We start from the raw sequence: 13,142 nt of genomic DNA, 5'->3' as shown, positions 1-13,142 counted from the left end.
CTCTCTTAAGTAAAGTTTTTCCCTTTCCTTTAATACATTTACATTCATTCATTTACCTTTTACCTACTTACCTACTTACTCTCTGTCTCATTAATTGTATTTCTTTTATTGTCACAGTATTTGGATTGTATGCTTTTATTCTTTCTTTTGGGTCGCTCTGTTTTCATGAGCAGTGCTTTATTCCTTGAGTGAGAGAGTGAGTATGTATGTATGTAAGGTGTTAGAGACCTATAAAATTTGACAGCGCATCTATGACTTTTTTGTTGTTAAAGTTCTCAGTTTATCTTAAATTTGGAAAGTTAGTTTACTCACAAAATTTTATGTAGTGTTATAACCTATTCTCTATACATGATAATATAGTAGGCCAGTATTATGAACACTAGTCATTTGTGTCATGTCTTTGATCACTGAAAAGTGCAGTCATTATGCTGTCCTGCTACGTAACAGACCGGCTAAAATGCAGTCTGTTAAGATCAAGTAACCAGTCAGCTAAGCAGCAAATTCACAAGCAGAGGCACAGGGAATCTGGGCATGAAAGCTCTGAAATGTATGAGCTGCTACTTACAATTAACTGTTTGGGTTTCAGTAAAATGAACACTTCAGTCAAATATAACATAACGGAATTGGATTTCTAGAAGTCAGAGACATTTTGTTCTGGAATTGTCTGGCCTCTGTAACGATGAGTTGGTAACAGCCAAGTTCACCACAGGACATGTTTGCTTTTTGCTACCAAGTTTCATTAGTGGTAAAGCTCACATCAAAAGGTCTGTAAAATTCGCGACCTCTTGAATGTACGGTCTTTAGTTCTACAGTTTAAAATAATAGGGAGAATAACGTTGTTTCCCATAAACAGTGCACATGTATAAAACAGTTAAGAGTGAATTCAACACGCAACACATAACAGATCAGTTAACATCTTGGTATCTTTGTGAGTTTTAACTGTGCTGCTACGGCAGAACGGGAGAGAAAAAAAATGTATCGTTGACGTCAAGCATTTTAGAGTGAATAGTAGGGTGAACTGAGAACAAACAACAGAAGTGTCTCTCTTTTCTTAATTTTTTTTTTTTTTTATATAAATGAATGTAAATTTAAACATCTCACATACAGGTCATGTTTTTCAGCTCTCATGTAGGGGCTTGTGCTGGTCTGCTGATGAGAACAGGAACTGCTTTAGTCTTAGGCCATGATGGCTACGATGGACTGTGGTGAACATGAGTGCTGTTTTACTCAGTGTGCCACAGGCAAAATGTACTCACACCCAGTCAGAACACAGACACCTAAACCCAGGCACAGGCATCATACAGCCACTTAGCCTTACTGCATGAGTCTCCAGATTGATGTTAATTGGACATTTTTCCCGTAAGGCCAATTTGTCTATTTTTATCACAGAACAGGACATGTGGTAGAACATCTACTCAGACGGCATGGGAAGGAGGGGGTTGGGGGCTGGAGTGATGGAGATATTTGGTTGGCATTGGTAGACCAGCATTGTCTGTTTTGTATAGAACATAATGCTTGTAAAGGTCTTGTCTGAAAAGAAAACGGAGACACTGAGTGACAGAATAATAGTATTGGTACAAATAGGTATGGGTACAATATTAGATTTACAAAGAAGGCACAATATAGGGAGGGAAGGAATGATTGAGGAGTTTTGGGGAGAGAGTGTCATTCAAGCTTAAAATAGAGCCGTGTGACATTAAAAGGAGGGGACTGTGGACAGAAGACAGTTGTAGATTTACGGTGTAGTACAGGGGGAGCAGGTTCAGGCTGGATGTATAGTTTGAAAAAGGGAAGCGTGAAAAGGAGACAAGTGTATTTGGAAGGTGTGGATGTGGATGTAACTGGTTGAGGACAATATGAGTGCCACTCAAAACTGCAGAAGATCCAGCTCACGCTGGTATGATTCTGAAAACTAAAAGAGTTAAATCCATGATTTGTTGTGACAGACACAGTGATGAAATGAAAGAGTGTGTGGAGGAGTGAGAGAGCGAGGGGGGACATGTTAGGGAAGATATATGGAAAGAGGGATATATTTAGGGAGATGGTCAAGAAAGCCAGAGGAGGTTCCAAATGTGTAAGGCAAGCCCACTCTCTCTATGCCTGATGCTCGTGCACACACGGCTCTTGGCTCTGGACACTCCCGAGACATAATAACATGATGCGTTATGATTTTCTGGCTCTGATGTTGCTATATACTCTGACATGAATCAGCTTCAATCATGAAATATCCATATCATCACCTGAGGGGGGATGGCTCAGTGAAACCGTTAAGTCTGTTACAATTTGGAAACTGAAATGAAGACCTCATGCCAATGCTACCCCCTGTTTTTATTCTGTGTCCTCATAGAGAATAATTCCTTTGTATTTGAATTTAAAAATTGGTTGCTTTGTGGCTTAAGTATTGTCACAAATCACACTTCCAGAATTACCAAACCTTAAGTGTGATGAGTTTGGTTTCTATTAGGAACCCATCTTTTGGCAGGTTGCATATCTGTTTAAGACCATTATTGTTTCATTAGCATAAAATAATAAATCAAAGTAAAAGTAAAATATCCGTAGTCACATAGAGTGTCACAGGCACTGACAGTAATGAACAACAAAAGAAACTGGGGAGGCAGAATGAAAGGAGTTATTTAATTTCACTTATGATGTCGTGCTGAGTGTCTGGGAGATCCTGGCACGTCGGCTCGAACCAGGTCACACTGACCTGATGGTCATTCCCAGTAATCCTTATTCCAGATGTCATGACGATATGTTCAGGGCAATGTAACGTGGTGAGAGGCTGTGAGCATGATGACAGTGTGATACACACAGTGTGTCAGGACATGTATACACATTTTACATGGCATCATTGCAGAACTGTAGACACAGCTTTCCACAGGACACAGGACATCAGGCTCAGAGACTTTGCTCTTTTAAATTCAAGGTTTGGAAATTCTGATGATACTAACCAGAGGACATTTGTTACAGTCTCAGATTGTCCTCTTCTGCTAATCCAAGTAATTAGAAATACATTTTTCAGTTTTCAGCGTAAATGTCTTTTTATTGCATTAGAGTCTACCAGTGAGCCAATGTCGATCAAAAATGATTTGCAAACTACATGGATTCCTTATGGGTCAAATCTTTTGCCCTAAGCAAATCATTTCTCTTAAATAGGGGCTTATTTTTTAGCAGTGATATACTTCCCAACATTAAGCATCACATCTCAGATGTGTTATTGGCTGATTAGGCCAATTAACACATTTTATTTTGACTGTTAAACCTATATTATAAATTTGACCCCCTATTGGCAGACACCTGGCTCATACAGAACCTCTCTCAAAACCTGGGTGTGAGCTAATGAGGTTATCAGTTGTTCATGAGTGAATTTGTTATTTAGGCAAGAGATTGATGTTAAATTGATCAGTTTCTGTTATCAGCAACGGTTTCTGCTACGGCCAAACCTCACCCTAACCATATATGTCTACAGAATAATATTACATTATAACATGGCCAACTTCATTAATTTTAAATTGAGATGAAAAGTAGATTAGCTATCTCATCCTGTTGTGCTAGCAACTGTTAACTATCTTAGCTGATCTTTGCACATTTCTTGATGATGTAAACAACTCTCTTAAACTGCTTGGGGTGGTATCGTTGACATGAATTCTAAGCGAAATAAATTACAGTATCATCATTAAGCATGCCTCCCCCCAAGAGAAGAAACAAGTGCTGGTGCTTAGGAGCAAAGTAAATATATTTGCATTACCTGTGATTGTAACTCTCACACACCAAGTAATTAAGATTTTGATGACTGTTTGATAAATGTTAGTCTGAGAGAAAACCACTATGTTCTCTAAAAGACAGCACGAACCAAAACAGTCCTGATACATGGATCAAAACGCCAATGTTGTATAGGCTATATTAAGCAAGAAGACAGTTCAAACAGGTGCCAGCCATTTAAGAAACTACATTTTCTAAAATGAGAATGTACAACACATTAGGCAGAATTCATTTGAGAGTTAACAAAGACTGAAATAAAAGTGTGTGCACCTTCAATTCAGAATATTTTTCAGGTTCCCTTCAGAGAGCATTTACAAAGAAAAAACAAAACCTCCTTCCATGAAAAAGATTACTGTTGCTTTTAGCTGACAATGAACCTTTGATGCTGTATCACTACTGTAAGCGGAATAGTAAAACTCACTCTGCGCAGAGTCTGCAAGTACTGTCTGACTGATCTCATTTAGAAATAGAACGTTATCTGTTCACCGACTATTTTTCTCCTCTCTTAGAATTTGCCCCTTGAGAAGGAAAGACAGAGACAGGGTGTGTGATGTGTACATGAGAGAGAGATTGTCTGTTTATCTTCCATGGTTTGTGTGAGGTTGGCTATTGAAGCTGTACTCTGTAGTATCATCCTTCATTAACTATCCCCCAGTGCCTCAATTAAAACCAAGCAGTGGTTGTGTGTTTTGATCATGTCACTCTTATCTACCTTTAAAAGCAGATTAAAAGAGGGAATTACATCTATTAGAGGATTTTACAATAGGCTCTTCTTTTTTTTTGGTGAGAAGACAGATGAGCAGGGGCCGTTGGAGAGGCTGCAGGGAAAAAACAAAATTCTTCTGCTTCGGAACAAAGCCTCCTAGTGCATTTTGTCAGTTTTGACAGTGTTTTGAAAGATGAAGAATGGATCCAGTGACAGGGTTTGAGTGTTAAAACGTGTTGGATGTCTGAATGAAAAAGATGTGCCACTCCATTGCCATTGCTGCGATGAGCTCATATACAGTCACAGAGCGAGGGGCTGATGGAGCCTTCACACTGCCATCGATACAACACTGTTTAGAAAAGTGGTGTTTACACAGTGTCAGGTGCAGCTCTAACACTCATAGAAATAAACAGACAGTGTTTATGAAATTGCTCCAACATGCTATTTACTGTACTTGGCAGGGTCACAAGGATGCTGTGTGTGCATTCGCTCTGTATAGACCGAGTGCTTGAGTGTATGTGTGTATGTTTGTGTTTGTGTGTTTTGGTCATGTTTTGGTCATGTTTTTCTTTATGCCTGAGTAGTTAGGTCACACCTGTGTGGCTGAGTCAGAGTGTGGTTGCCATGGTAACGGCAAGGTGTGAGATTAACACTAATTAGGATTAAGGAGTAGTTAGTGATATTATTGTGTGTTAAATGAGAATTTTGGATGCTTTTGGTAGAGAAACTTTTAACCGGCACTCAAACCTGATTTCAGTTTCAGTGATTATCGTTTTTTTTATCTAGATTGGTTCAGTGAACCCAGAGGTGCTGTCCTTCATATTCAGGTTTTTGTACTTTTCATGTCCTTCAGTTTGCCTGTTTGTACTGCAGGAAGTTTATTCAACCAAGATTTCGCAGCATGGCTGAAACTGGTACCAGGCAACAACCATTAACAAACTTTATATTAAAGGGACGCATTTGTGCGTTCATGTTGGCCATCTGTGTACAAATGAAATTAGAGGACAAGATACACATCATGTTATAAATTATTCAGTTATAACAAATATGATCAAATTGTTATTTGCATAATATGAGAAATCAAATTCATGATTTCTGTTTCAAGTATATTTCATAGATTAACTATACAGCCTGTATGAGCTGAACTTATTGACCTGATCTCAAATTCGCTCATTGTAATCTCGAGGGCCTATCATTAACACACAGAGATGTAAGAATGCACAGAGTGCAGGATGGTATCAAGCCATTGAGAATCCGACTGCACACGGGAAAAATTAGATTTTGTTTTACAAGTTTTTGTCAGACCTGTTAAGAGCCTATGCAATTTAGTTATGCCACAGAAAACACACTAATATTTTAAGCTTAAGTATGAAGAATACACTTTATTTATATTATAGTTGTTGTAAAGTTGGTCTAAAATTTCATTCCAAGTTGCATGAAAAAAGTCTTAAAAAGACTCAAATCTAACTTGCCTTAAGCTGTAGAAACCCTGATGTATTCAAGTATGAGAACTTTCATGTAGTGTACTACACAGTCACATGACTGCCACTGTCCGCCATATTTTTTGAAATTTTTTGAAAGTTGGAAATCACCGTGTTGCATCATGGGATGCAATAAAGTGAGCTCTGGCTGTATACTGGAAATTTTCGCTAGAGTAGTACATCATCCGGGTAACTGTCGTTTACTGCAAAATTCTTATTTTTCATGTACTGCATAGGACTTACTACTTTTCTGTCAAGATCAGTGTACAAGCGGCATATAGTACAGAGTTTCGAACACAGCCATGGTTCAGAGATGGCTGCCCCTGTTAGATTTTCACATACTACAGTCTCCAGAGTTTTACAGAGGATGGTGCAATAAACAAACAAACCAAAAACATCCAGTGAGCAGTAGTTCTGTGGGTGAACCTGTATTGTGTCAATGGTACAGGCTGCTGCTGCAGGGAATAGTTTCCTGGCACATGTCATGTCCTCTGGATGTTGGTCCTGGGAATTGAACTGGCAACCCTCCGGTCACGAACCCGGTTCTCTAACCTTTAGACCACAGCTTTCCCAGGTGATATTGAAATGGAGGAAAAAAAAAATTACAGCATTGTGTTTAAGAAAGGTATTTAGAGGCAGACTGAATAATATTTTCCTAACAGGGCACTATTTTTGCATGAAATCTGAATGGCCTTGGTGGCAAAAAAAAGGGCAGAAGTTGTTAGTCTTATTTTCTGTCATGAAGTTTTGTGGCAGGGAGAGAGAGAGCGCATACACTGGAGCACCTCTGTGCTGATAGATGGAGAGATGAGAACAGGCAGTGCCTGACTTGCCAGGGCTGCCTAGAGACAACAGCAGCCAAGGGTCACAAACAGATGGACTTGTTCTGAGTCACATGCTCTATTTTAGGCCACAATGCTCTGTTACTCACTCTGATTGGGTGCTTAACTCTGTACCCTTAGCCTAAAATTTGCTGCTGTTATCTGTCCACCCCCCACCCCCCACCCCAACGCGCACGACAGATCAGCCCTTTTTCATCCCATAGTCCCGACTGTGCACATAAAAATCAGTGGTCATAATGCACACACAGGACACGCTGATCTTAGTCTATGTACAACATAGGAAGGGTCTTTCCAGACTCTAAAGCAGTGCCCAAGCCCTGACATAACACACACACACACACACACACACATAATCAAGCTATGCAATCACTGTTATCACCACTTTTCAATCGCACCACCATCAGTCTTCTGACAGAGCTTATGCTGTTCCACAGTGCAGGAAGTAGTGTTACCAAAATGATCAGTAAATAGTAACATGAAAATGCAGATTCCATCAAGCAGCATCTCTTCATAAACCAGCATTATATCTCTTGATTCCAAGCCAGTCATATTGAACAATTCATATAAGAACTGAATGGCACTCCCAGTGCCATGTTTAATATGTCTAAAGGCATTTGCTCTGCCACAAACTGCATCCAAATGATCCAGTTTAAATAGACGAATACGTTCCTAACTTATGATGTTGTCTTCTTATTAATTCTTTGTCCAAATTCAAAAGGCAAACATTTTTTGTTGCAAATTAAGGATTACTTGTCCAGTTTAAAGGTGAACCATGAACAGAAGAGGCATGGAAAGTCTTAACATTAGAGCATATTGCACGTTTTTATAAAATATGTAATAAATGTTGATTTTACTTCTACATACAACACCAATAATGTATGAATTTTCAACGGGAAAATAGCATCGATCAAATATTCTGCATGTCACCTGCCCACTAGAGGACCGTCCTGCACCCCCATCCCTCACCCGGCATTGGTCTGGAAAACTGTAGCCAGCTGTCCCCCATTGACAGCGAGGGTGGCCATCAGTCTCTGGTATCTAACTGGTTTTAGACTAAAACTCTTGCTTCATGGTTAAAAGTGCTGTGCAGTGGAAATATAGGCTGCTTATCTATGCTAGGACTTCCTCAGGCTGTGTAAACAGAAGAAAAGCAGTTTTTTATTGCATGCCGTGGTGGTTAAAATGGGAACAGTATGTTGTCTAAGTGGGGGAAGTGAAATACACAAGCAGTAGAACTGCAAACTGAGACAGACTCAGTGCTGGAAGCACTAACAATCTGCTAAGCTTAACACATATTCCCTCCTCTCTATTTGCGTCCTTCACTCCGTGCTGAAAACCGGCACTCTTCACCCTTTTTACTCCATCCTCAGGCAACCTGGGGCTCTAACATTCCCATATCCCCGTCACTCTGTCTTTTGCAGTTTTCCTTTCATTTGGAGGGAGGAGTAGGTGGAGTTTGGGGGTCTTACCTAAATTTTCCATGGACTGTTCCAAGTTTCCATCACGTTCACACGGCACTTTTTGCTTTTATTATCTAAGCTGAAATGTTTGTTATGTCTTGTGTCAGATGTTCTGTGTTAGTAATGTTTATGTGTTTTAAGGAGTTACTGTATTACTGTATTGTGTTTTGTGGGCTTCAACGTATCACCCTCTCAACTGACAGCTTTAAATTTGTCACAATAGGCTATTTTATTATGTTCCTGCTGCCCTGGAAATGTGTTGTGCCTTTCTTTCTTTCTTTCTTTCTTATGAAAGGGCTTTTCATGCATCACCTGTTCACTGCATTGTTTCTGTAGAGGAGAAACAGCCAGTTAAAAACTGAACCAGTTAATTGCTGGATGAAATAATATTTCTGTGACAATTGTGTTTTAGGAGAAAAGAGGTTATTTTCATATCCACTTCCATGTTTATTAGCGAAGGAATAATCGTATTCCTCCTTGGTTAGAGTTTTAAGTGGAAATTTGTTTAGAATTTGAGTTCTGATTCCTGAAATTATAGATATGTGAACCCAGATCCATTTATGCCAGTTAGTCTATGTAAAATGTGTCTGTGAGTCCGTTGGTGGTTCTGTGGGTGTGTAAATGTGTCGGCGAACAGTTTTACTGCAGGTGTGTGTGTAAGCTGTGTGTGTGTGTGAGGTATGAATTTTATTTGCGTGTTGTGTCTCTGTGCTATTCTCTAGTATCTTCAGATGGTAGATGTTACGGAATGAAATGTATGGACATTAAGCAAGCCCGTGGCTGAGGTCTCCTGGCAGCTGCACACAGCTGAATATGCATCGGTGCACGCGTTTGCCTGTGACAGGCCTCTCTTATCGTGTTACACTGTGTTTTTAAATAAGAAAACAGATCCAGCGTCCGGTTTCTCTCACCAGAGAGTCAGAGTGAGCTGAAGACCCTCCAGCGAGGAAAGTGTTAATTTTCTATATGCGTCCCCTATGCATTTTTAATTACTGCCCTCATTGTTCATAGTATGTTTGAGTGGCTCATTTTCCTGAGGGTATTTGAGTGTACTGCTGTGTGTTTGGTGTGTTACATGTCACAGTTTGGTGACTCTGCTTGGTAGTAATGACATTTATATGTGTGCTGACAGGAGAGACATAGAGATATTGATTTATTTGCAAGTTACCCTGCTTTTCACCTGGTCCTGCCTTGCCCTCCACAGTAGTACAGGAAGGTTCACATGAGGTTATCATGTCCTTGGAGATCCACTCTTCCAGCTCTTCCAGACTCTGAACATCAGATTTCTATTCTAATCTCATCTATGCACAAGTTAAAATAGCAGCTGACCACAACGGAAAGGCATTATCAACCACTGGGTGTGGTTCAGAGAGCCCATTACTCCCTTGTCTTCATGCGAAAGGGAATAGAGAAGTGAGTGCTTCACACATGTTGTATGTATTAAATATACAGGCCTAAAAACACAAAGGAAAATGGCATCATCTTGACTAAAAAGGAATGTGTCAATTGCTTTGAGTGGCCATACAAAGACAGTGTCGCTTTTAAGCGCTTGTTTGTCAGAGTAACCTTATCTGTGCTTATACAACCATTCTTATGCCTGTCTGTGGTTGCTGATTGAGGTATTGTCGTAGCTGGTTACTTACACGTATGTGATGTCCTAGTAAAGAAGTGTCCTTATCAGGAAATAATGAAAGGCAAATGAAATACATTACTCTCTCAATTTAGAATAACTAGCTGGGAAGAATAAAGATGGAAACGTGTAAATGACCTTGGACCATTCTGGTAATAAAAATAGGTTTTTAGTATGAAATGGATATTGGAACATTAGCACAAAGTGAAATAGTAAGACCCACAAAGCAAGCTTTTTTTAAGCCTATTTTACCTTGTGCTAACTGATCATTAACATAGTCTGAGTGAGACAGAGTTTTATGTATTTGTTAAGTCTGACTGCCTCCTGTCCTCTATTCTCCCTGAATGCATTCACCAAGTACAGCCAGCCTTCTGAGGGCAAGCAGCACTTCATTTATCATCGATCTATTCTGTGACATAGCAAATGGAAAAGTCAGATTAATTTATGTATTTATGGAGATAATTTGGGATCAGTTTATACTGGCCAGTGCTCATAACAAGTGTGTAGTGTTGTTGCATGTGCTGTTGTATCGTTTTGTGAAAAAAAGATTATTATTATTGTTGTTATTATTATTATTATTATTATTATTATTATTATTATTATTATTATTATTATCAGTGAAGTTTACCAGTGAACATTTTGAAAGTCTCATTGTGCTCTTTTTTGACATCTTGACAATAACTAAAGGACTTTTGAATCATTTTTGACAGATAATCATTCAGATATCTTTTTTTTGTTCTTTAACAAATTTGAGTTAATAAATGCAGCTGATAGCCTACCCCCTCAAAAAATAAAACAAAACAAAGAGTATCTGATTGACTCCTTTGTTTCCTCAGAATACAACAGTGGGTACAGCAAATGCAGGATGACCTGGTGAGTTTGATTGACACGGAGAGTGGCATGCAGAACCTTATACAGGTAAGGTCATATCCCAGTAAACACACATCTATCAGGACATAACCTGTGCTCCTAAAGCAAATCAATTATATCACTGGCTCAAAACTCATAATTTAGTGCACAGTTAAGAACTGTTTTTACTCAAGTCCTTAGATCACATATTGTTGCGTCTGAATGCACATCCAGTACGTCAACCAAGCCCTCTGATATGTCCCCCTGTCTCTGGCAGTTTGCATGTGAGGCCATATTGAAAATAACCACCAGAGCTGCTCTACAGCAAACCAAGACCCATCTGACCTCTAGAGGACTGAGCCATGTAAAACACTTTAGGAGGAAAAATGTTTCATTTTGATGTTAGCCTTTGAAAGCCCCTCTGGTCATTAAATGCTTCCCTCTTTGGCATTTGTATGTATTGTTTAAAAGATATCTCATATTAGTAAATGATCCCTCACTATCATTCTTGTACATTGGTCTTTTGTGTGATATGATATCTTGGTACAGGCTGATTGCTTTTCTTTCGCAGATCCTAGATATCTCCTTTTATGACCATGTAGAGTTGAAAATTGGGTTGCCGACATATTCGAACCTAAAGATTCAAGTTTTAGGTATATAATTCTCTCTCTCTCTCTCTATTTCTATTTCTCTCTCTGTCTGTCTGTCTGTCTGTCTGTCTCTCTCTCTTTCTCTCTCTGTCACTCTCTCTCTCTCTCTCTCTCTGTTTATCTCCATCCCTAATGGTGCAGATCTACCAGAATCATAAGAAACACTACAGTGTGGAATTCAACAATGCTACTGAGCTAGTGTCAAATGCAGCCCGAAACATTGAAAAACTCCTGCTCAATCGTTCAGAGGCTCTTCACGTGAGTAATGATACAGAATTGCCCAGACACAGCAACACAGCTACATCCCCCTAAGAGAAGACTGAAGCAGAAACAAAAGGAAGGGGCTTTGATGAACCAACTAAGCAACTCATTTCTGACTTAAATGCCACATTGACTGGCTTATTTGTTGTCTTGAATTAAAAAAACAGAAGACATCAGACACAATCTAGAAAAGACTGGTGCTGACTAAACAACACATTTCTACATTTGTTATGCAACCGTATAAACATTGTGGAATTTAATATTTGCATTTGTTTTTTCTTGTTTTTTTTGTTTTTTTTTTACCTGATCCAAATGCTTAAAGCAAAGCTTTGTTGTAACTGAATTAGGGGTAGTACAGGTCGATCCTCATTGATCCAGCTAATGTCAGAATCCAATTAGTGTCTGCTACATGTCGTCCTGTCCACGACATTCATTACGTTGTCATCTGCTCTTTTGTTTTTTCTTACACAGGAATAAAAGTGTTTTACCACCACAGAGACACCAGAGACAATTGCTCTGGTAGAGACATTCAAACGCACAATTTGTTGAAGAATTCAGAAAAACACCATCTGTCATCTTCTCACCTGTGTGTGGTGAATATTATAAACGTTTAAGTCCTGCAGTCTTAGGATGGAATATGCGCTGAGATCTGGGAATGTGTTCTTTTTGACAAGCTCTAAACATATGATGACTTTGTGAAGTTCCGTGTAATTAAAAAGAATTAAGTGGACTTATTTTAATCACCATGGACAGCTAAATATATTTCATAAGAGCTACAAGAGAGCGATAGCGTAAGAGAGATAAGATCATAAGAGAGATAGTAGGATGACGTCAGTGGAATTGGAGGTGGCTTTAGTGACAGTGATTGTAATGGGTAGGCATGTGCTTTTGCTTAATGCCATTCTGTATTTAGTCTTTATATTGTCAGACTCATATCTGGGCTAACTCAAAAAGCCCCTAAGGCTTTTACTGACCTCATTTGAACCCATTCGGAAAATAGCCCTCTTTTGCTATACATCTCCCTCAATCTCCCCCTGCCCCCATCTCGCTCTCACTCTCTCTCTGTCTCTCTCTCTCTCACTCGCTCTCTCTCTCTCCCTCTCCCACACACACTTCAGAATGAGGTGACTGTGAGAGTGTATTCGATGTGTCTAACTCAGGGTCAGAGCAGCAAGATGCATTTTGACCATTGCAAGCCTCAAAGAGCTCATCTTTGTCTGCCTGTCTTTCCATTCCTCTAGCTTCTCTCTCTCTCTCTCTCTCTCTCTCTCTCTGTCTCTCTCTCTCTGTCTCTCTCTCTCTCTCTCTCTGTCTCCCTCTCTCTCTCTCTCTCTCTCTCTCTCTCTCACTCTTTGTTCTGTTTGCAGTATATCTTGGCATTTTGTGCTGAGGGAGTTACATTCTTAAGACCTTGCTGAACTCTCCTGTAACAGCTGTGAGACATACAGAGTTTGAGACATGTTCTACTCCCAAAGGCCTCTAGCAGAGTGTTAAATATCAA

At 39.5% G+C, this 13,142-nt stretch overlaps 1 protein-coding gene across 1 annotated transcript in view; it reads left to right on the top strand.

Moving 5' to 3' along the window:
- The window catches only part of cacna2d1a (calcium channel, voltage-dependent, alpha 2/delta subunit 1a), a 73,378-nt gene that overhangs the window by 14,864 nt on the left and 45,372 nt on the right, over window positions 1–13,142 (top strand). The window contains exons 4-5 of the mRNA XM_030775827.1: window positions 10,718–10,799; window positions 11,522–11,638. Coding sequence (XP_030631687.1) covers window positions 10,718–10,799; window positions 11,522–11,638 — 199 coding nt within the window. The remainder of the gene's footprint in view (window positions 1–10,717; window positions 10,800–11,521; window positions 11,639–13,142) is intronic.

Source organism: Chanos chanos, chromosome 1, assembly GCF_902362185.1.
Source record: "Chanos chanos chromosome 1, fChaCha1.1, whole genome shotgun sequence".
Taxonomy (NCBI): Eukaryota; Metazoa; Chordata; class Actinopteri; order Gonorynchiformes; family Chanidae; genus Chanos; species Chanos chanos.
This window is presented reverse-complemented; position numbering and strand designations above follow the sequence as displayed.